General features: G+C 47.5%; 1 protein-coding gene across 1 annotated transcript in view; it reads left to right on the top strand.

Moving 5' to 3' along the window:
* The window catches only part of PRKG1 (protein kinase, cGMP-dependent, type I), a 315,753-nt gene that overhangs the window by 90,555 nt on the left and 201,967 nt on the right, over nucleotides 1-23,231 (top strand). The window contains exon 2 of the mRNA XM_008633292.2: nucleotides 15,166-15,279. Within this exon, the coding sequence (XP_008631514.2) occupies nucleotides 15,166-15,279 (114 nt within the window). The remainder of the gene's footprint in view (nucleotides 1-15,165; nucleotides 15,280-23,231) is intronic.

Raw genomic sequence — 23,231 nt, 5'->3', positions numbered from 1 at the left:
CGGCCTTGGCAGGGTCTGCCCAGGGAGCTTTGGAGTACCCATGCCTGGAGGTGTCCAAGGAAGGGCTGGAGGTGGCACTCAGTGCTCTGGGCTGGGGACAAGGTGGGCATCGGGCACAGCCTGGACTCCATGGGCTGGGAGGGCTTTTCCAACCCAAAGGATCCTGGGATTCTGTGGTATTTCACACTCTGGCTTGCTCAGACTGGCATTTCTGGGTGTGTTGGTGGTTTGCATGACCCCCTCCTCCTGGAGCATGGTCTAGCTGGACCATCCATACCGGTGTCTATACTCTATTTTTCTCCTGCTGTTTTCATTTCCTGTTTGAACCTTGCCATCTCAAGGTATCCAAAGTAATGTTCACTCTCCAAATATAAATCTAAATGCAGCAGGCAGGCTGGCAAACCAACTGCTGGCAGGAAGGAGGACTATCTTCCCTTTCTTTAAATGTGAAGCCGTCAAATATGTGAGGCTGTGCTTTTGAGTTCCCAGAGATGCCTGAAAGTGCCTCATGGATGGGGTTTTTCCCCCTCCTCCCAATGAAAGGTGATAATTAATACAAGAAAGCAGCTTGTCTTCTGGATAGGCTGGGCCTAAATCTTTGGTGCTTAATCCCAGACCTTTGGTACATTTGATATCTGCTGTCACAGCCATCATTTGCTGTTACCAGGCTTTCCATGAGGGATGAAAGAGGAGAATTCTGGTGCTTTCTGCTGTTGGCAAAATGTCTGCTGAGCAGCACAATGAACGTGTCCTCCCTGTCGGACACGACAGGTTTATGGGATCTGTGCCTTGTGAGAGCATTCTCCAGGTGATCCTTTCCTAAATCCTGATCCCTGGGATGGATTATTTGCCGAGGAATAATGAACCAGCCTTCAGCCCTGGGCGGTGTCCCCCTTCCTCAGCAGCAGGTGGGCAGCCAGCATCCTTGGGAGAGCTGTTCCAGCCTCAGGTGGGCCCTCAGGTAGCTCCTGGCACAGTCAGATCTCCGACAAGTGGCAGTCAGGCAGGTGGATCAAAAACTTCATTTAACAGGTGCATATCCCTCCTCAGTGCCTGAGGTGCTCGTGCCACGCATTTCCCTGAGCTGGCTGTGCTGCTCCTGGCACTGGGGAGGGCAGGAGGAGGCTGAGGGAGGCTGAGGAGCAGCTGGGAGCAGGTTTGTTCTGTCAGCCAGCTCTGTCTCCTCGTTAATGGCTCAGCAGGACGTGGCTGGCTCGGCGCAGACCTCGCCTTTTCAGCTGGCAGCACAACGAGCTCCATCCCTGCAGCTCCTCTGGCGCTGAGCCCAGCCTTACTGACAGCCAGAACGTGGGGGCAGGAGCCATCCAGACCCGAATCCTGCTCCGGGCACGGAGTCGCTGTCCTCGTTTCCCTGTGGGAAATGCGAAATGTGTGACGCACCTCTCCCCATTCAGACTCCGTCGTGTGGTGGTGTGGGGGGCATCAGGACAGAAGAGCATTCCCAGCAGGGCAGGGAGGGATCCTGCCCCTCTGGGCAGCCCTGGAGGCACCTCTGGAGTGCTGTGTCCAGCCCTGGCTCCTCAGCACAGCAGGGCATTTTTTATCATGTGCTTTTTGATCACATGCTGCTTCTCCGTGCCCAGCACAGGCTGAGGGAGCCGGGGCTGCTCAGCCTCGAGAGGAGCCCCAGCTGAGAGGGGCCCTCAGCTCTGCCTGTCCTTGGCTGCAGGGAGGGCTCCGAGCAGGGCCCGGGCTCTGCTCCGGGGCCCAGCAATGGCACCAGAGCACCGGGCAGGGCCTGAGCCCAGCAATTGCCCTGCCCAGGAGGCAGAACTGCTGCCCTGGGCAGTGCCCAGCCCTGAGCACATTGGCCACAGAGGCTCTGGGCTCTCCTCCCTGGCAGGAGGGTTTCTGGTGGGTTACTCTTGGTTATAACCTGTTTTTTTACCCAGCAAAAGTTCTCAACTGCAGTTGGGTTTTTTTTTACAACCAAATTTAGGCCAAAGCTCAAGAATGGATCAACAACTCATCAACTACAACAGTGCTATTTTTCATTTTCCATTTCCAAGGGGTAAATCATGTTGGGGAGGTGATATTCAATCATGAGACCATCACTTGGAAAGGGGCTTGCTCATCCAGAGCATGATAAATTGATTTTTGGGGAGGACAGCTTTCTCCCGTGGCTGAGGTTGGAGTATCCTCACAGGATTTCTCTTTGAGAGACTTTGCACCTCTTTGATGACCAATACAAAGCACCCGTGATCATCATCAGAATTTATGGCTCTGCAGCGTTGTGCAAGGCACAATTCCACTGTCCTTTAGTGTTCAATAGAGTATTATGTGCTTGATATTAAAAACCTGCAGAAGTGTCAGGACAATTCCGGGTTGTAGACGAAAGGCAGCCACTTGGAGGAGTAAAAAAAAGCTTTATGTAAACTCCACAGTGGGAGAGGAGTGAATACGTCCTCCTGGGAAAGAGGTGGGAGCTGCTTCTTGAAAATACAATGAAAGCAGTAAATCACCTCCTTCAGAGAAGAAATCCATGTGAAAGTTCAGTGTTGGGACTCGCTTTGGCTTTTCGTCCTCCTCCTCTCATCTCCCTCGGCACTCACAGAGAAAAGAAAACAAAGCAGATGAGCTTTGTGGGTGGTTCTGTGTTTCTTTTCAGAAGCTCTCATCCGTAACTTTTCCAGCTCTTTTGTGGGTGTTTGTCCTCCAGTGATGTTCCCTTCTGCAACCCCAGCCCTCAGTCTCCTGTGAACTTTGATTTGTACCATTGTGTGCATTCACCCAGGCCCTGTGGCCCCGGTGTGTTTGGTTGGGATTAACCAGGGATCAGTTCTTGCAGCTCTCCTGGTTCTCACACCCAAAGCACTCTCTGAGCCATGCTCATCCTGTCCTTCCTCCTCTCGTGCCGTCTAAGAAATGGGTGGTGGGGATTGGTGAAAACTTTAGCAAGGAAAGGAATAAAAAAAGTTTGTGTGTGAGTGTTTGCATCCATGCTGGGGACAAATCCCTGCTGGGCAGGGGGATGGAGCAGCTCTGCTATGGGGAAAGGCTGGGAGAGCTGGGGGGGTTCACCTGGAGAAGGGAAGGCTCTGGGGAGAGCTCAGAGCCCCTTGCAGGGCCTAAAGGGGCTCCAGGAGAGCTGGAGAGGGACTGGGGACAAGGCATGGAGGGACAGGACCCAGGGAATGGCTTCCCAGTGCCAGAGGGCAGGGCTGGATGGGATATTGGGAAGGAATTGTTCCTTGGCAGGGTGGGCAGGCCCCGGCACAGGGGGCCCAGAGCAGCTGGGGCTGCCCCTGGATCCCTGGCAGTGCCCAAGGCCAGGCTGGACACTGGGGCTTGGAGCAGCCTGGGACAGTGGGAGGTGTCCCTGCCCATGGCAGGGGTGGCACTGGATGGGCTTTAAGGTCCCTTACACCACAGGGCTGTGTTGGATTGTGTGGTTTTGGGATTCAGCTTCTCAGGAGGTGTAAGGAAGCATCCAGTGCGGGGATGGAGGAGGCAGGAAGTGTTCCAGGCCTGGGCTGTGGGCATGAAAACAGGTGTTTGCCGTGTGAAAACAATTCCAAACAGGCCTAACCCTTTTCCCATCCAAACTCCAAACTCCTACCCTGATTTTGTCGGCCAGGGCACTGGTACTTGATAAGTTTGGCTTTAGTCTTTGGCCCTTGCACTTTTGATGTTCCAGGATTACTAAAACTTCCTGGCCTGCTGAGGAAAATCTCTTCATGGCTCCTTGTCACACAGAGCCACTGCCTGTGAGCTGATAAATTGTTTGCAGGCCGATGATGAGATCTGGGTGCTTTGTTTTCTGCATGCCCAGAGAGAGCTATATCAGATTTTTGCCCCCCTTTTCCAACAGTCAAGAACGGTGACAGAGCTCAGAAGCAAATGGGACTTGTCACTCTGTATTCCCTCCATCATCAGATTTTTTTGCTCTCTCATGTCCCAGACAGTAATAAAACAAATTTTCTGAGCCCAGCCAACGTGCTGATTTGCAAACATAAAGCAGCAGCTCATCAAAGAATGCATTTCACATTTTTAGGGAATAGACATTGCATTAACCTGGAGTGGTGCAAATTGCAGCGGCAGCGAGTGAAATGAAGCCTCGCTACTTGAAAGTTCAGTGCAGACTTGATGTATGCAAAAGTAATTAAAACTCAATTTGTTGTGTTTTCAGAAGAGACTTCAAACGCATTTGACAGAGAAATCACGTCCCTTTGTATCACAAGGTGTTTCCAATCTTGTCGTTTTCCCATTTGTCAGCTTGGGTTTGGAATGAGAGCTCGTACTTCCAAGCAGTCTCTGTCTCGGGCAGTGATCACCCAGCAAGCCTTGTAAGAATAAATAATTGCTCCTACCTGGATTTTCCAGGTGGATGCTCCCCAAGGTTGTATAAAATGGGTCCAAACTTCCTCACAGCCCTTTGTCTTGTGTTTGAACAAATCAAAGAGCCCCTGCTACGCTGATTTCCATCCCTGGGGGTATCTCTTCCCAAAAATGTCGCTTCCCCCTGCTCCAGGGTTTCTTTTCCAAAGTGTCTTTGTACTTCAGAAACCCTCAGCCACCTCCTGAGCTGATCCACCCCTGACAGCACAGCGCAGGCTTTCCTGGGGTGTGGTTTTCACGCTGCTGTGGGGTCAGCAGTGTTGGGTTTTCCAGAGAAGAGCAAAAGTGAAAAGCAGGTCTGGTGAAATCAAGATTTGAGGGAAGATTTTTGTGTGCTCACAGCTGGCCTGGTACAGCCCTGCACGTGGCAGGAACGAGATGGTCTTTAAGGTCCCTTCCCACCCAAACCAACCTGGGATGCTGATTTAGTGTGGTTTAAGCCCCGGTTTCTTGCCTCAGAGCTGCCACCCTGACGCTCAGCTGATGGCTTTTGAGTATCTGAACAAACAGCCCTTGGATGAAAAATTCCCCTTTTTTTTCTCTCTCTCTCTCTTAGAATCAAGACTTTATTTTACATATTTGGTTTCTCTCCCTTTCTTCCTGCTTTTTATCCTTTGAATCAAATAACCTCCTACAGTTCATAGCACCAGTATTTTTTTCTGAATCGTTGATTCCCTAATGTTGTCCCAACCACTTCCACCATCCCCTTTCTCTGCTGTCTGGTGCGAGGTTATCCCTACGTGGCTTTCGGGGAAACTCAGCTCTGTGTTTTAGCACAGGCAAGGCAGAACAGTTCTGTTTAATCCAGCCTGTCTGTCTCCCATCCTCTCCCTGTTTCCCACTGACCTCTGGATTTTTGGAGTTCTGTGGAAGGAAACAGCCCTTGAAAAGCTCTGGGAGGAACCACGGAGAGTCATTTGTGGGATGAACAGAGAAGGGATTGGGGCAATAAAGGAGCAGAATCTTTAAAGCAGTGAGATCATTATTACGTAGTGTTGTTATTTCCATGTTGTGGTGGAGCCTGAACCCTCAGGCGTGTGGGGGTCTCCAAGGAATCCCCACTTGGTTTGTTGCTGACACTTCTCATGTTCCTGCTTCCCTTCTTGATTGTTCTGGATGCTTTATGATACACTTGGCATTTTAAAATAAAATTTGGGTTGAGCCCCTGATGTTATTTTCCCATCTCTTCCTAGAAGAAAAAAGCTCTGAACTGTCCTTCCTTTCCCCACAGGATGCTTTGGAGGTCTTAAATCAGAGTTAGGTGCAAAGTGGAGTAAATATTGGGGTGAAATAAGGGAATGACAGGCATCCATCTCCCTGGGAGGCTGCAGGATAAAATGGGAAGGGGAGCAGCTCCCGAGGGCCCTGCCTGCACCTTTCTTCCCCAGTGTAGAAGCTTAAATAGAGGTGTTCACTGTGCTGTGAAGGTGGCTGGAAATCCGAGCAGAGCTCCTCTTGGAGGAGAATTTTTGTTAAATGGGAAAGGGTTTGTTTCCCAAAGAAATCGTTCCCTTACTGCCTTCAGGGGAGGAAAAGCAGAGTGAAATTCTGAAGTGCCTGTTCTATCAGGAGCACTTTGCTGTCAGGAACCTGCGCAGTTTTATTGACCAGCTACTCAAAACCCCTTGTACCCGGACAAGGAATGAAAGCACCAAAGTGCTGCCGGTTGTGTGTAACTCAGAGCCGAGCTCCTTGCAGGTGTCATGTGAAAACATTGATTTACTGGAGATCTTCTCCTGCTGCATCTGACTCAGTCCAGTGAGAGCTCTGCCTGCCCAGCCTTCCCTGCCAGCCCCTTCAGCCTCATCCCAGGTGTTTGTTTACCAGGAAAGCATGGAAAATAGGGAGGAGAGAGGAGGTGTGCTGTGTGAGCGGGAGACCTGGAATGGTGAATGTGGACTTGCAGCCACCTGGCACTTGGAGCAGTGTGAGAGAAGGGTTTGGCTCTTTGGTCAAACACCGTGGGCTGGAGGGACCAAATAAATCCTCATCCCCAGGTGCCCCTCGGGTGGATTTGCCCATCTCCTCATGCTGTTTAACACAGTCAGGAGCTGTGAGCACGTGCGACATCACCAAGGGTGCAGTGGCCTTTAAAAGCATTATGGCACTGGAGCATTTGGATGAGTCCAGCTAAAACTGGGCTAAATTACCCCTCACACGCAATTATTGTGGTGTGGCTTGAAGGAGGGAAAGACTTCCCTGGTTCTTGCAGCACCTCTCCTCCTCCGAGGATGTGGCCGGAGTGGGAGGCTGGAAGAGCGATTCAGGATTTGCCCTGAGCAGTTTTTTTGTGGGGTTTCCATGGGGAGCTGTCGGTGTTTGGCACTGAGCCGAGGGATCTGTTCTGGGCAGATTGATGTGTGGGCGTGCACCTGCGGAACAGAGTGTCAAATATTATGGGTGTGTAAATTTTAATCAGTATTAGTCTTTTATTTCTGTGAATTATGGCTTCTCTATCAAGTGGCTGTCTCAGGGTTTTTAAATATATCTGTTCTTTTATCGCTGCCTTTCAAGCACATGATTATCCTGGGTAAAAAGGGAAAGAAGGGAACGAGTTTGTGCTGTTTTAAGGGATCTCAGCCTTTGGGTTTGGTCTGTTACCTTTGATATGAGACTGCAGTGACCACATGTCCCAGTATCACTTATCAATCACCCATCAAAAGTGATTTTTGGTTTAATTGAAGGATAAATTAAAACTGACTCCTTCGTTCCCCTGTTTTATTTGTTTATAGCTTCAACTTTTGGTTTTGGTGGCAGTATTTTTGCCTAACATTTTGACATAGAATCATTAAGGTTGGAAAAGCTCACCAAGATCGAGTCAACCATTAACCCAGCGCTGCCAAGGCACCTCTGAATCCATGTCCCCAAGTGCCACATCCATGTGGCTTTTCAACACTTCCAGGGATGGTGATGCCACCTCCTCCAGCAGCCCCTTCCAGTGCCTGACCACCCTTCCTGTGAAGAAATACTTCCCAAAATCCAATTTAAACCTTCCCTGGGGCAGCTTAAGGCTGTTTTCTCCTGTGCTGAAATGCCTGCGGACTATTTTGAAAAGCCAGGGAATGAAAGTGAGAGCTCTGAAAAGCAAGGGAGGAGGTTTGCAACTAGGAAATAAATTTGGATGGCAGGACCTAACAGCTCTTTGGGGCAGGTGAGCAAAATATGTCTTTTCTCAATGTATTCCACTGAGAACATCTCCGTGTTTTCAGGGAGATTATTTTAACTGTCTTAGAAGGGCTGAAAAATGAATAAAACAGGGTTTTGCTCACAAAAGGCTTTGAGTACCAAAAAAGGGTCAGTTTGCACTCCTGGAACTGCAGCCGTAATTCCAGGTTAAGAGGTGCTGAGCCAAAATTTGGGACAAACACTGCAGCTCGGTAGGGCAGGCTGTGTCCTTCCACAGAACGCTCGGGGGAGAAGCAGTTTGCATTTGGGTTTGTTTGCTTTTGAGATTGAAACTTGTTCTTTATCGAGGGAAGAGTCATATCTAGGCACATTAGACAGGCGTGCCCTGAAGGTTGTTTGGGCTCTTCAATATTTTATCCAGGGTAAATATGAAACTCGTCCCTTCCCTCTGATCACTCTTTGTTCACATCTGGCCTTCAGAAGGACTGGGGTAAGGGAGCGTGTGTGAGGATAAACTGCCAGCATCTCCCACTCTCTGCAGATTTTCCTGAGTTTCACCTTAACTCCTTGAGCTCCTCAAAAATCCAAGTGAGCAAACCACGCCTTCTGTTGCTTTTTCCGAGGATCCCAGACGCCTCTCTCCCTCCTTTTTTCAGCCTCCTGATCAATCAGGCAGAGCTGTTTGCTTTTTGGGATCTGTCCAGCTGAGGGGGAGAGTGCGGGATCAGTGCTCATTCTGGGGTGACACAATCCTGCATGTGGCTTTAGGCCAAAGCAGAGCTCACATCAGACAAAATACCCGTGAGTCACACGAGAATGAAGGTTGTGCTGGGGTTCTGGAGGTCACCTCTCCATCCCCCTGAGCAGGGATATGTATTACAGTTGTAAAGATCCTGGAAAGCCAGGAGAAATATGTGTCTGTGTATATATTTTTCAAGGTTTTATATGTTTTTTTGAGGATGTGCATGTCCCCTTGGGAGTGGGTCCACCTGTAACAAAATCCTAATCCTAATAATAATAATCATCATCATATTAATAGAAAAAAAGAATCCAAACTAGTTTTCTATTCTCCCAGAGAGGAGGCACCTGGAAAAACCCCATTTATTTTGCTTTGGCTGCAGAGTTTTGCTGTGTGGGTCGCAGAGGAGATAGTTGGGAATGACCATCCCTGCACAGGCAGATCATTTCCTCTGGGATAATTCATTAGGGACTCTCCACTTCTCCTTTCAAGGGCAATGTTGGCAGTTTGGTGACAAGGTGGACTGGATGATCCTGGAGGGTTTTTCCAACCTCAGTGACTCTGGGATCTCCCGAGGCTGCCACTCTCTGGCTCTAGGTGCTCTGCGCCTTCCTCTCATCTGGGTTTTAGTCCCTACCTTTAAAGCCCAGGCAAAGTTTCTTTATCCTTTTTTTTCAGCTGCTCTCAATTCTCCCAGCCCCTCTTGGCCCCCGGGCTGCTGTTACAGATTTCGGCACTCACCTCCTTTCTTTCCATTCCCTGCTTTTCCAAACGCTCCTGCAGCCAGGGTAGAAACTGGGATGGAGCTCTGCTCTTATCTCCAGTAATCCCTCCTCTGGAGTGTGCCTTGATTTAAATCCAAGAGGTGTGACTGAAGTCACCACTTCAGGCTGAAGACTCTGTACACGTTGATTCATGGCTTCAAGCCCAGCTTCAAAGCCATTCCTTAAAAGCCAGTGTTAAAAAGCGGTTTTAGGAGGTCATTTTCTTGGTAGCAGGTCCCTGCCAGGGAGGTGGGGCCAGCTTGGTGAATACTTTCTGCTTTTCGGGCACCTGAGCATGGGGTTTGTGCTGGTGTCAGACTCTCCTAACTAAACCTTGGTGCTGGAAATGCCCCCCAGCAAGAGGATTTCCAGAGTCCTGTTTTGGGGAGGCTGTCCCGGTGACTGCCCCAGTTCCGTCACACTGGGACTGCCTCCCCCAGAGGGTTTTAGAGGAGGTGAAATCAGTTTGCTCAACTCAGAACGGGTTTGCTGAGGCGTGAGAAGGGACTTGTAATGTCACCAGATACAGCTGGAGGTTTGAGAGTCAGAATTCAGGTCTTGCTTCATTTACCCTTCTCTTGGGTTTTATCCAACAAGGAAAAAAGCTCACTGGAGGGTTTTTGGGAGTGGGATATGGATGAGGCTCCGTAGGGTCATCAGTCTCCACGCTGACCAGGTGCCCTGTGTTCAGTTCCTCTTCATTTGCTCAACTCTGAAAGATAGAGCTTTAAACTCCTGCTGCAGGTGCCAGCTTAAAACAAAATCAGTCTGGAAAATGCGGTCAGAATTAATTTGGCTTTTCCCAGGGAGACATCTGAGGAAAAATGGTATTTTCTCCATATTCAAAGCACTCTTGCAACAATTTGCTGTGGGAGAACAACTTGAAATTTGGCAAAATATGCATTATTTATTTTTTTCCTCACTAATATTGTAGTTATTCTGTCAGAATGTTCCCGAATTTGGGTAAGGGATAAACCTGTCAGGGCTTACAGTTCCCACATGCTCAGGGACTTGGCACTGTGTTGCAGGGTAACTTGTGATGCATCTCAGGTACCATTTTTGAAATATATTCAACATTGCTCAGGAAAACCTGCAGATCCAGACTGATATTTCCTGAAGAAAACTTTCTGCAAACAATCATTCCTCAGTTTTCAGAGCAGAGCTTGAATAGCATCCAACAAATCAAGCTGCAGTCCAAGTGTGAAACAGGCACAGATGAAATCAAATATCGAATAGTCATTCATGAATCCTGCACTGAGTTGAGGGAATCCTCCTCCCACCACTCCTGGCATTTTTGGAGCTGTGTGATGAAATTTGTATCCTAGGAATACATGAGCTCGTGCTGAACCCTGCTTTTTTCAGCCTGGCATGGAAATGTGATGAATAATTAGTGCCTTCATGAGAGAACCAGCCTTTTTTTCTCCCTAAGGGTCCAGGACTTGAAGAGGGCCCCGTAATGTGAATGATGCTCAAATCCATTGCTCTTATCCGTGTTTCAAAGGCACTGCTGGGATAGACAGCTGAAAGTAAGGAATTAGGCCTTCCAGGTGTCTCCTGGGTACGGAGAAATACAAGGCAGGAATGTCCCTGGCTCATTCCCCGTGTTCAAGGCTTTACTGGACAACAGAAGAAACTCTTGTTATTGTATAGAAATCCACTTGGATATTCTTGTATCTTTAAAATTAGTATTTGTTTGGATTTGGGAGCCATGGAAGATTTTGGTTTGAAGCAACAAGTGCCCTTTCCCCTGTGCTGGGAGGAAAAACAGAGATCTGATGATGCATTGCAAAAATTTAGTCTATTACATAAATTACACCCAGGCTGACGAGTTCCTCAGGTCAGCTTAATCTGTTTTGTTCTGTACCCGGAAAGGGAAAACGACCATTTAATTATTGGGAGGAAAAAATGATCCTCCTGACTGAGGGAGTCACATGAGTGCAATTTACTTTGTCCTTCCATTCATTTGAGGGATGTGGATGCAGTTCAGCCAGAGATGTTATTTAAAGTTTAATTGGGTGGACTCAGAGTGACAAAGCCCCCAATGTCCCCATCAAAACAAAACCTCAGTGCTTTGCTGGTGGTGTTGTAGGGGACAAAATTGATCTTGCTTTGTTCAGACGTGCTTCAATCATCTGTATTTTTACTCTTCTGTGGTTAAAATGATCCGTGTTTCACTGGGCATCCTGGGGAGGTTATTCAGGAATTTGCCAGAGCACAGGCCCTGGCGCGGGTTCCCCATCCTTGGAAATGTCCAAGGCCAAGTTTTGGAGCAACCTGGGATAATGGAAGGTGTTCCTGCCCATGGCAGGGGGTGGAATGAGATGAGTTTTAAGGTCCCTTCCAAACGATTCCATGATTTTCCATGTATAGATGAGTTTCCAGACATTATTTCCATGATTCCTGACACCAGGGCAGAGAGGCACCAGGAGCAATTCAGTGTCAGCCTGTTTTAAGAAGGGCTGTGAGAAAACCCCCACCCTAAATCCTGGCTTTGGCTTTAATATTGTGACTATTCCTCATTCTGAAGTGTAACACTCCGCAGCCACCGCGGAGAAGATTCCCAGCGGCTGGGGCACAGCCCCGTGAATAATTCCATGAATAATGCGGACCATTATCAGTTTGCGTTTCCAAACAAGCACCGGTGCTAGCACATCTTCATCGGACAGGCTCTGAAGTCAAGCAGCCACTTCGCAATTAAAACTTTAATTGCTCCACAATTAAATTTGCAACAACAATGTAATTTGCAGTCAGAGTTTAATTTGGGAAAGCGAGGCTCTGGCTGAGAGGCCCAAGGCTTGGGGATGTGTGCTGGGGACCGGGGCAGCAAGGGAAGCTCTTCCCTCTTGGATTTCACGGAATAACCCCGGGATCATTGAAGTCCAACTCCTAGGACTAGTTTTTGATAAGAAAAGCTTAATTTCATAAAGTTTTGGTGCATCTCCCTGAAATCTTGCAAAGCAACAGGGTGAGGTGAGGCTCTGGCACAAGTTGCCCAGAGCAGCTGTGGCTGCTCCATCCCTGGAAGTGTCCAAGGATAAAGAAAAGAAGAATTGAGACTTGGGAGTGTCTGCAGAACCCAAAATATTTTGAGTTCTGTGTGGTTAAAGGGATTTTTGGAGGTATTTCTGTTGGGAGCGGGCTGGTGGCTTGTGGAGGCATCGATCTCTTTTATTGATCCTTGACTCTGGTCACCTTCTCATGTTCATCATGGGAAGGGAATGGCTGGAGCCCTTGGAACTGGAGAACTGAAGACACTGAGATTTTTATTTTATGCTCTATTTGAAAAATCATATGCGTTGCCCGTCGTTATGGAATAGTTTCTTGCAGCAGACAGGAAAGTGCATTGTTCATATGCCAGCTAAAGCTCCCCAAAACCAGCTCAAGCTGTAAATTAAATATAGTGTTGAATTCAATAATGCTCAATATTTAGACTGAAAAGCAGCATTTGCTGATTCTCCTGCCAGGAGAGAAGCATCTCTTGCATTATTTAGTGTTTGTCTGATGGAGATGCCAAGGCAAGTTGCAGATGTATCTCCATTAATTGATCAATATTGTGTTGCATTTCATTTGGTTTCTTTATCTGGTTGATACAGCAGAATAATTTGTTTTTCTCCATGGAAAACTGCACTCTATAGGCTGCCAGGTAGGAAAAGAAAATGGGAAAAATCCTACAGCAGCCCTTTGACCTTTTAATGCCATGAGAGGTGAATTTTGCTCACGGTATGGGCATCTTATGGGGAGGTGTTTAATGTTCCAGATGGCTTAGTTACACAGCAGGAGAATGGGAGGCTTTCTCCAGGACAACAAATTGTAATTTAAGAGCGCATTAATTTCTCAACCATAGTGGAAGAGGGGCAGCTTCTCTGTGCCTCTGCTCCTGCTTCAGTGTCAAAGATGGGATACCTCCTCCTTTCGATTCCAGCCTTACCCAGGCTCCTGTCCTGTTCAGTCCTTCTCTTGTGCACTTGGGAAAAATGGATCTGTTTTCTCCTGCAGCAGCTGAGTTTGGCTAATGAAGTCTCTGGTGGGCTGGTTTGTGGCTTGGTGGAAAATGCAGTGTCTGAGGAGGACTGGAGAGGTGCTCAGCTCTGGAAAAGCACTTTGGAAAAGGGGAGGGGGAGCAGCAAGTGTGGGCTTGGAGCCCTGGCACACCCTCGGCACTGTACCTGGGATAGTGGGGACCAGGCAAAGGGGATCACGTGGCTCTGGCCCTCTCTTGAGCCAGTCAGTCTTTTCCTAAAGGTCTCTTAGGAACTGGATCCAGCTGAGTCCAGAGGCTGCAGAGCTGGAGCAGCTCATCCTTGCAGGAACCCCACAGGGACAGCCCCAGGGCCCTGTTAAAACCCCAGTACAGCCGTGCTCAGGCACTGCTCGTGTTCTGCAAGGGAAACCTTTCCCCTGGAGACAGTAGGTGGGGCAGCTGCATTCACACCTAAATAACTTGGGCATTTTGCAAGTTGATCCCCTCTTCTGCAAGAGAAATTAATTTGGTTTTGTTTTTTTAGAACATCGTTTTGTCCATTCTTGCCAATACCTGCAGTATCATGCTGGGAAATCTTCTCAATACTTTCAAAACAAGTCTTTTCATTTCATCACCAATATGTTTCACTTGCCCCCCAACACTTGGGAATAATGCGATCCCATCTGTGCATTACTGCTCAGAATTGTCCGTCTTTCTTTGGAGCCCATGAGCCAAAAGTGAGGTACAGTCATTCCCTTTGCAGGTTTTTGTTGTAGAGCTTTTCCCAACAGAGCTTTTTGCAGAAAAAGCTGCTGAAACTCAGTTCTGTTAAACAAAAAACGACATCCTTCTAAATAATTTAAGAATCTCTGAAGTGTGTCAGGCCCCACTAAAGGTTGATGTCGCTCATTCTCGAGATAAACATCTATTTTTGTGCTTCTAATTAGATTGATACTTAATATAAAGAAATGAATCAAACATTTATAAGAACAATCATAAAAATTAACTTGTCATGAAGACATCTGAATGCCCCCCAACTCCGCTTCTGTATTACAGAAAACGCTGCTGCCATTTTACACTCCCACAGCCCAGGTAATCTTTTAGGTCACAGTAATTACCAAACAGCCACTTTCAGCTTGATAAATAATCATCGTTCCCGACCTAAACGAGTCTGTGTTTCAGTTCTCTGATTGTATTCCGTGATCCCTTAGGCTGTTTCCCAGTTTGGGGTGTGAGGGGAGGCTTTTTAGTGGCCGCTGAGATTGGAAACCTTCGCTCCTTTTTCCCGCCCTTTTTTTTTGGCAGGAATAGCCCCGTGGCCCCCTCACGTCTATCCCCTCTTCCTTCCCTCCTCCTGGCTCTTGCTTTCTGAATCCGGCTCTTCAAACCCCAGAAGATTTAAAAGATTGGTCACTTCCAGCCTCCTAGGGTGGTCCTGAGCTCCCTTCTTTCCATACAACCTTGGATTTTAACCCCTCCTCCCACATCCCTTCCAGGCATGGTACAGGTAAGCTGATAAAGCAGATTTTCCCTCATAAAATGAGATATTCAGAAAGGCAAGGGGTGCAGAGATGGGAATTAAATAATAGCCACAGGTCAGAGTAATTTTCTTTTTGATAGTAGTTCTGTTATTCATGGATGAGTGTTCTCAGGGATTAGTTTCTCAGGGAAAATGAGCAAAATTACACCTCTGTTTTCATGTGTGGTGTCAAAGACCTAAATCTTTTCCTTTTTGAACACAAAAAATTGGGGGAAATTTCACCTGAAAGTGTAATACGTGAAACAAAGTTCACACTGAGTTTAGTGTACTGTAAGTATGTCCTGACCGTACAGATGCTCCACTAAAAAACCCTCAAGTGTTGAAAGTTTCTGTTTGCAGCAGCTGGTTTTGACCTTTTTCTGAGTTTATGTGCTCTCCTTCATAATACATTTAATTCCTTTTGAAATTGTAGGGCTCTGGTGTTTTTTGTTCACAGTACAGAATCCCAGGATGGTTTGGGTTGGAAGGGATCTTAAAGCTCATCCCATTCCACCCCTGCCATGGGCAGGGATACCTTCCACTATCCCAGGCTGTTCCAAGCCCCAATGTCCAACCTGGCCTGTAATCAAATACATTTTAAAACTCAAATCTGAAAAACATTATTCTTCCTTTTAAAACGCCTGAAATTATTTAATTGCCCTTTTAAAATGGTCTTTTTCTCTTCTTTTCCTCACAGATGGGAAGGTTGAAGTGACAAAAGAGGGAGTGAAGCTCTGCACCATGGGACCTGGCAAAGTTTTTGGGGAGTTAGCCATCCTCTACAACTGCACCCGGACAGCTACTGTCAAAAGTAAGCATTTTGGATGTTTTCTTATCTCTTCACTTGGAAGTTGCAGCCTCTTTTAGATGTTTCACTTTCTCAGTGAATTAAACTCTTTAGGGTATGGTTTTTGGTATGGAATTTAGCCACTGTGTGTGTGAAGAAGATGCAGAGGAAGTGCTTCATTCAGTCACTCAGGTTGATCCTACCCCATGCAGAGGAGCCTGAAGCTTATACCACAGTTTTCCTTACAAATCTCATGATAATTTTTTTTGTTGTTGCTTAGAAGAACCTTTCTGACCTGTGTAAGTCTTCAAGGGAAACTCAGTAAGCCAAGCTTAGTTTTTGTTCAGGACAAGTCATTGTTTTCCCACTAAGCTGACTAAAATAAATCAGGAAAAAGAATCTGGATGGCACTTGACCCCCTGCCCTAAACTTCTCAGCACTTCTGTAATCTTTTATGAGTGTTTTGGGCAAAGGCTTGTCTTGCACAATTAAGCAGAGGAAATAAATCACATTGCTATGTACAACTTAAATAGGTTTTTGTTTAAATTCAGATGCAGAGCTGAGATGTGGGATATAGGTTATCAGATAGGTGACTGAAGCAGAGAGAGATAGTCAATAATTGTGTGGTTCTAAGGGGAAGGAGTCAGAAGGGTACAGATGGCACAGAATAACCCAAACAAGTGGTACAAACTTGAATAATACAAACTAGTGGTATTCTTGTACCAGAATAATGAGCTGTGTGAGTCCCTGCTCAGAAGAAAGCCTTTTCCAAACACCTAACTGTGCTTCTAAAAGAGAGCAAGGAAAAGAACAAATGGGCAGGAATAAGAAAGCAGATAAGTGGATTATTTTCTGCAGGACGTGCTGTTTTCTGTAGTGCTGAAGGACCTGACCCATGGTCTCTGTTCTCACCTGTGCAAACCTTGCCTTTTCACAAGTGCTGGGTACCTCAGGTGGTGGTGATAAATTCAGATGAGCAGCAGCTTTGTGTGATAAATACAGCTGGGAAAGGTTGGAAAGAGCAGAGAAAAAGGTCAAATGCTAGAAGAGGCAGGGAGAGGATGGTTGTTGTTTAGTTCCCCTTAGGAATGCAGAGCTAAAAGGCATCTGATCCTCCAGTCCCACGAGTGAGTCCCCCATAACCACTCTGTTCCTGTGGCCGCTCTCACCTCGTTGTGCAAGGGACTCCCACAGGGAATTGCACACAGTAGGTTTTGCTGTGAGATTTCCTCTTGCTGCCGTTTCCACGCCCTCAGGCTCCCCTCCTGAGCAAACCTCCAGACTGGCATGTGGCACTCAGATGTCCCAAACCCCTTTGTCCTGGTTAAACTGGGGGCAGCAGTAAGGTCACTGCTCCAGCCATCCTCAGAGAGACCTTGCCTCGAGGAAGAGGAGCGTGTGTTCTTGTTTCTCTGGTCCTTTCCCACCAGGATTGTGTAATTAGAGTTCTGCTGGGCTTTAATCTCCTTCCCAGGGCCAGCGAGGGACTTGGAGGAATTTTATCTCTTGTTAGTGCACAGATCAGTAGCAATTGTGGTTGTAATGAGCTTGGGGAGCTGCTGCAGCTCGCCCTCACTGAGCTGAGGGCCTGGAGGTGTTCACATCACCTCAGGGCACGGTATTGACTTAGCTGATCCTACACAGCTTCAAACACCTGTTTGTTCCTTTGGGAAATGAGCAATAAATGTGGCAAATCCCCTTTCTAGGTGAATGGTGGCAAGTATTCCATTATGCCTGGGGATAACTGCTGCTGCCATTTTACACTCCCACAGCCCAGGTAATCTTTTAGGTCACAGTAATTACCAAACAACCACTTTCAGCTTGATAAATAATCATCGTTCCCGACCTAAACGAGTCTGTGTTTCAGTTCCCTGATTGTATTCCGTGATCCCTTAGGCTGTTTCCCAGTTTGGGGTGTGAGGGGAGGCTTTTTAGTGGCTGCTGAGATTGGGAACCTTCGCTCCTTTTTCCCGCCCTTTTTTTTGGCAGGAATAGCCCCGTGGCCCCCTCACGTCTGTCCCCTCTTCCTTCCCTCCTCCTGGCTCTTGCTTTCTGAATCCGGCTCTTCAAACCCCAGAAGATTTAAAAGATTGGTCACTTCCAACCTCCCAGGGTGGTCCTGAGCTCCATTAAGCCTGGGGATAACTTTGATCATTCCAAGGTTTATTCCAGGAGAAATGAAATTGGTGACTGTAGTGAGACGAGACACTCCATCAACACTGGTGGTGAGGAAGTGTCAGGGGGCATCATCCAGCTCCCATTTGGAGACACACTTTAACTCAGGGCTTCCCATCGTTCAGGAGAGAGCTTTCCATCACCTCCAGAGCGTCAGGAGTGTGTTTTGATGTGCCTGCCTGTACTTGATTACGAGGAATTTAAGTGCTGCTTTCTGAGGGATGAAGTTGTGGCAGAGGCTGAGTGAAGGATGGATTTATGGGGGTGTTGAGCTCGGCGTTGCAGCTGGGCCATAATGAGGTGTCAGCTGAGTTGACACCTCCTGCTGCAGCTTGGTTTTATGTGTACCCTGGCTTTGGTTTGTAAATAATAAAGATTTTAGTGTCATTACTCACTATTAGTCTACACGGGCTTTTCAGCTCGTGCTCACTCTGCAGGAGCAAACTTCAAATATAAATCACCGGAGGAAGGGCTTTGTCTTTGCAATAGAATTTAGGAGACGTTAAAATTTAATGATTCTGATCTGACTCCTGCCTCATAACGACCTCTTTAATAAGGCAGTCCAGGGCTTTGCAAAGCCTACCCCGGAAGCACTATCATATTTTCTCCCCATTATTGCAGCCCTAAATGAAAGCAGGGTGGGGTTTGAGTTCAAGCAGGGCCTGGGAAGAACCCAAACCCTTGGGTGTTGAGGAGCACTGGGAAAGGCAGGGACACATCTCCTGACACATGGCCTTTTAAGATAAATGTGCAATCTTTGACATCTGATTTTGGTTTGGTTATTCTGCAGCGTTTGCTTTACGTTTCCAGATAATACAGAAAGAATAATAGTGGGGGGGGTTGGGAGTTTTTTGGCTTGGTTTTTCTTCTTCTTCTGGTAGAAACTGGTCAGTCTGCTCCAAGTATGCAATTATCAAGGCTTTCTGGCTCCTTGATGCTCATAGATCACCTTCCATGGCACACTCAGTGAAATCCAAATCAGCTGCTAATTTCTCCCTCTCCCTGTGTTGATTATCCAGAGTTCTAGAGTGTCTGCATGCAGATCTGGATGCTGCTTGCAATTCAAAGCAGAACCACAGACTTTCCTTCCTGATTCCAACAAATAATTAAGTCCAGAATGAGGAAAACACCACTTGTTACGGCTACACCTAGAATGATGTCTCTGATCCTCTGTTTTTACAGACATGGATGGTAAATAGAGCTACGAGAGGCCAGCAAAAACTGACAAAAAAGACAAAAATCCCCCCAGCTGAATTGAGGTTGTGTTTAAGACATTGTGATTCTTCATTTTGATAACAGAAAAGACGTGGGAGGAAGTGAAATTAATCTGCCGTTAATATTGTGCAGAAGCGCTCATTCCTCTTAAAGAATAATGTGTGGAGCAGATTTTTGCAGGTGATTTAGGGCAGATTTTGTGGAGGGGGCAGATTCTCCATCCTCTGAGGACGTTCTGCTTATTTTAGAAGTGGTCTTAACACCTGAAGTGGATTCTCTTGGGGGCAAAATAAAACCGTCCCCTAGAAACATCTCGGTGCAAGGCTGATGATTTCAGGGGAGTTGCACTCCACACCAGCCCATGTTTTCAGGAGAACTATTAGCAAAAAAAAAAAAACCAAGCAGAGGCTGAAGTTATTAAACTCTAAATTATGTAAATCCTTTTGCTGGCCCTCAAAAGGCAGCACAAGAGTTCCTCAAGCTGCTGTGCTTGCCAGCTGCACTAATTGTACAAAACCCAGCACGGCGCAGCGGGATTAAGGCGGGAGCTCGGCCGTTCCTTGCCAAGCCTGGATGAGTTTGGATTTTCCACTGCTGTTTGTGTTTTAATGGAGTCCTGTGCACCGCTTGCTGCAGCCCCAGGAACGGCAGAACTTTGCGAGGAGCTCGGGAACATGGATAATTTGCAAGGAAAAAGAAGGCAGCAGCAAGTTGCCAATTAAAACTGCAGAGACTCGTTAAAAGCCTTGCAGGAGGATGTTGCCTTCAGATGTTCTCCTCTAACGATTACAGGAGCCAGGGTAAAGTTTGTTCCGCTCTCCTTAAAACACGCTTTGGAAAGAAGTTGACTTTAGACACTCCACTGTTTGATTAAAATCTCTCTGATATTACTTGGAGATCAGAAACCTGGGATGGCCCAGCCAGTCCGGTGTGCCTGGTGGGAGACAAATGGATATATAAATGGATATACAATGGATATATCCTGGGAGAAAGTAATTTAAACTCACCCTTCCACTGCCTGTGTTTTTCTGTGACCTTTACAGGTTTTGCAAGTAATGTGACAGAATGGGTTTGGATTATTCTTCCAAGGGGATGATAATGAGAAAATGATGTTGAGGACAATGGACAAGGTGTAGCAGAGTTTTTTTTCCCCTCTTCTTGTTCAGGAGCATCTTCAGGATGGTATGTCCATGGCTCTGGAGATACAGGCACAGGGATGGGTGGTCCTGACTGAATTTTTAACTGACGGACAGACCAATCCAAGAGAGATGAGGAAAACAGAATGAAAAATTTATTCACCACCTGGGATCATTGTGTACCTGAAACATCCCCAGGTGTGTTGGAATAAGGGTGCCCAGAGCAGCTGTGGCTGCCCCTGGATCCCTGGCAGTGCCCAAGGCCAGGCTGGACATTGGGGCTTGGAGCAGCCTGGGACAGTGGAAGGTGTCCCTGCCCATGGCAGGGGTGGTACTGGATGGGCTTTGAGGTCCCATCCACCCCAAACCAGTCTGGGATTCTGGGATTCACAAGTTCCTCAGGCTCTGCTTCCTATCCCCTTTTCTAAAGCCTTGAAGGAGGTGCTGGACGAAGAGGTGGGGCAGCCCCAGCTGCTCTGGGCACCCTGTGCCAGGGCCTGCCCACCCTCCCAGGGAACAATTCCTTCCCAATATCCCATCCAGCCCTGCCCTCTGGCACTGGGAAGCCATTCCCTGTGTCCTGTCCCTCCATCCCTTGTCCCCAGTCCCTCTCCAGCTCTCCTGGAGCCCCTTTAGGCCCTGCAAGGGGCTCGGAGCTCTCCCTGGAGCCTTCCCTTCACCAGGTGAACACCAGGAGGTTCTGGCATCATGGGCAGCTTTAAGACTGGGTATTTATTTATAGGAAAACCTTTCAGTGTTAAATCCATGTTTAAAAACTCTCCAGACCTGTTTGGCCAAGCAGATAAAGTAACAATAAATAACGAAGTAGCATTTGTTGTGTCTGGTACGGAAGGAGGGTGATCACCATGCAGGGGAAATGGAGTGCTTCAGTTGTTCTGAAATACTTGTGGAAGTAATTTTGTTGATATTTTTCACGTTGATTTAATTGCAGAGAGGAATGAGCTGAGATCCCATCACTTAAACACGGTTATAAGGAGATGATGACTTTCTCTGTGCAACCCTTGAAGAATTAGTTAATATTAACAGCAGATGTCAGATAATTAGTTCATAAGAGCTCCCATTTCATCCCTTTTTATAGATGTCACTGAAAATGTTGTGGATGTTTGAAATATGGCCAGAGCAGCTGTGAGAAATGAGGTGACTGAACTTTGCTATTGACAGCAAAGCTTCTCTTTGGGCAGAGTTTGATAAACAAGGGGATGCAATGGAGTATTTGCCATAAATGCTAATTTATGGGCTCGGTGACACGTGGTCCTTTCCTGGATTAAAATGCAACAGACAGCACAGGGGCTGGATTTGCCCCACATTATATAAAATTTCTCATTCTAGACTATTTCCTGGTTCTAACTGGGGAACAAAAAGCCCCTTGGTACCAAAACAGACCAATTTGTGTTTCAGAACCAAAGCAACAATTGCCTTATCCATGTTCTCTAAAGCCACTTTTAGAAGCTCCTTGATGGCATGAAATCACCCCAAGCTGCCTTTCCTGCTGTCCATAGAAGCAGAGTTTTTAAAGATTGTTTTGCCCATCGTAATTCAAGGTTTCTTTCTGAGAGACACTGGATTCATTTAAACATTTGATTGATTGTATTGGAGGAGTTGTGCTTCCCTGCATCTCAAGCCCATCGCTTCCAATAAACTTCCACTAAGGGAATCATAGAGCAATCTCCCTAAAATAAGCTCAAATATGGTACCAGTCAGTAAAAGTTACTGCAATTTTTATTGCTTTCAGCCAGGGTGTAGCAGCACCATCTCCACTGGCTGATCCCTTGGGACCAGGAGCATCCAGCTGCCTCTGCTTCTCAGGCAGCAATGGGCTCCAGGTCTCTCCAGCCCACAGGGAACAGGAGGATTTTTTCAGTGTTAAACCTACTACAGGTTTCAGTGATTATTAATTTTAATTACTATCCCCCCTCCCATCTTTCATAATACTGTGGGGTTATTGTGAGGAAAAATGTGTGCGAACACTGATGCTAAAATGATTCTTCTCTTAAATACTCCACGAGTGTAATGTCAACGAAGGTTTCCTTGTTTTCCAGGCCTTTTTAGCTATGGCAAGGCTCAGAACAAGGCAGGGCAGCCCTGGGATGGGGCTGGATCAGTGGAAAGCACCTTCCCCTTGTGTCTGGACATCCCTGGAGAAGAAGAGACAAAATCAGGGGAAATCAGAGAATCCCAGAATGGCTCGATTTGGAAAGGATCTTAAAACTCATCCCATCCCACCCGCTGCCATGGGCAGGGACACCTTCCACTGTCCCAGGCTGCTCCAAGCCCCAATGTCCAGCCTGGCCTTGGACACTGCCAGGGGGATACAAGCTGGCAGCTCGTGTGGGATTGCCCAGGAGGGGATGGGGAGCAGCTTTTGTGTGCAGCTGGGGGGGAGCTGTGGAGTTTGTTGTGGCTGACAGAGCTGCTCGGAGTTGTGCTGGGAGTGGGTGGCCCGCTCTGGACGTGGCTCTGGGTTTTGGGGATGGCTATTTTCGGAGTGTGAGGTGTGGGTGGAGCAGATGGATGTGCCATGTGCTGTGTTCCACAGTGCTGGGGGTTGTATTTAATGTATGGATAACAAAACAGAGGCAAACATGTCTCTCCTACTACCCTGCTGACTTTAGTAGTGGGGTGTTTTCTCTACTTTTCCCCATCTGTCATTGCTGATTTACCTTTAGGAATCTGGAATCCCTTCCAGCAGGCTCGGTGTCCTCTTGTACATCACCCTGCTCGTTTTGGGGCTGGCACCACAATCCAATCTTTCCCAAAAAATACTCAGCTGAACCTGCAGCAAGCAAATTGTTCGCCACCTCCTATTCGGGGAGCACAATCCCCTCAAAACTGAATTCTTGGAATCAGCACAAAGAAAAGGTGAAAACAGCAGCTTGTCCTTCTTCCATTCAAGCTCTCCTAAATTCCCAGCTGGATGACAGTAGTGGGGAAAGTTTCTCACATGGAGAGTACTAGGAGGAAAGCATTCCCTTTCCCTGCAGCACACGAAAGATAGAAGGTGTCTATGGAGAAGGTGCATAGAACAAAATCCCAATCCATGTTTATTGCTCCTGGGATCTTGGGATCAGCTCAGTCAGGGGGCTGGTACCAGAGTCTGGGCCTCAGGTTTGCCCCTGGCTCAGCTGGGCTGGATTTTCTGCATCCTTTGAATGCCTGGGCACAAACATGGAGCTGCTCTTGGGTTCGGAGCTGCTGGGTGTGAAGAGTGGATGCTGTTCTGTCATTGTGGGGCTTCTTCACAGAATCATGGAATGGTTTGGGTTGGAATGGACCTTTAAAACACCATCCAGTGCCACCCCTGCCATGGGACACCTTCCATTGTCCCAGGCTGCTCCAAGCCCCAATGTCCAGCCTGGCCTTGGGCACTGCCAGGGATCCAGGGGCAGCCCCAGCTGCTCTGGGCACCCTGTGCCAGGGCCTGCCCACCCT

The sequence above is a fragment of the Corvus brachyrhynchos genome, unplaced genomic scaffold, assembly GCF_000691975.1.
Source record: "Corvus brachyrhynchos isolate BGI_N302 unplaced genomic scaffold, ASM69197v1 scaffold334, whole genome shotgun sequence".
Lineage (NCBI taxonomy): Eukaryota > Metazoa > Chordata > Aves > Passeriformes > Corvidae > Corvus > Corvus brachyrhynchos.
The sequence above is the reverse complement of the archived record's forward strand: the minus strand, read 5'-3'. Positions and strand labels throughout refer to the sequence as shown.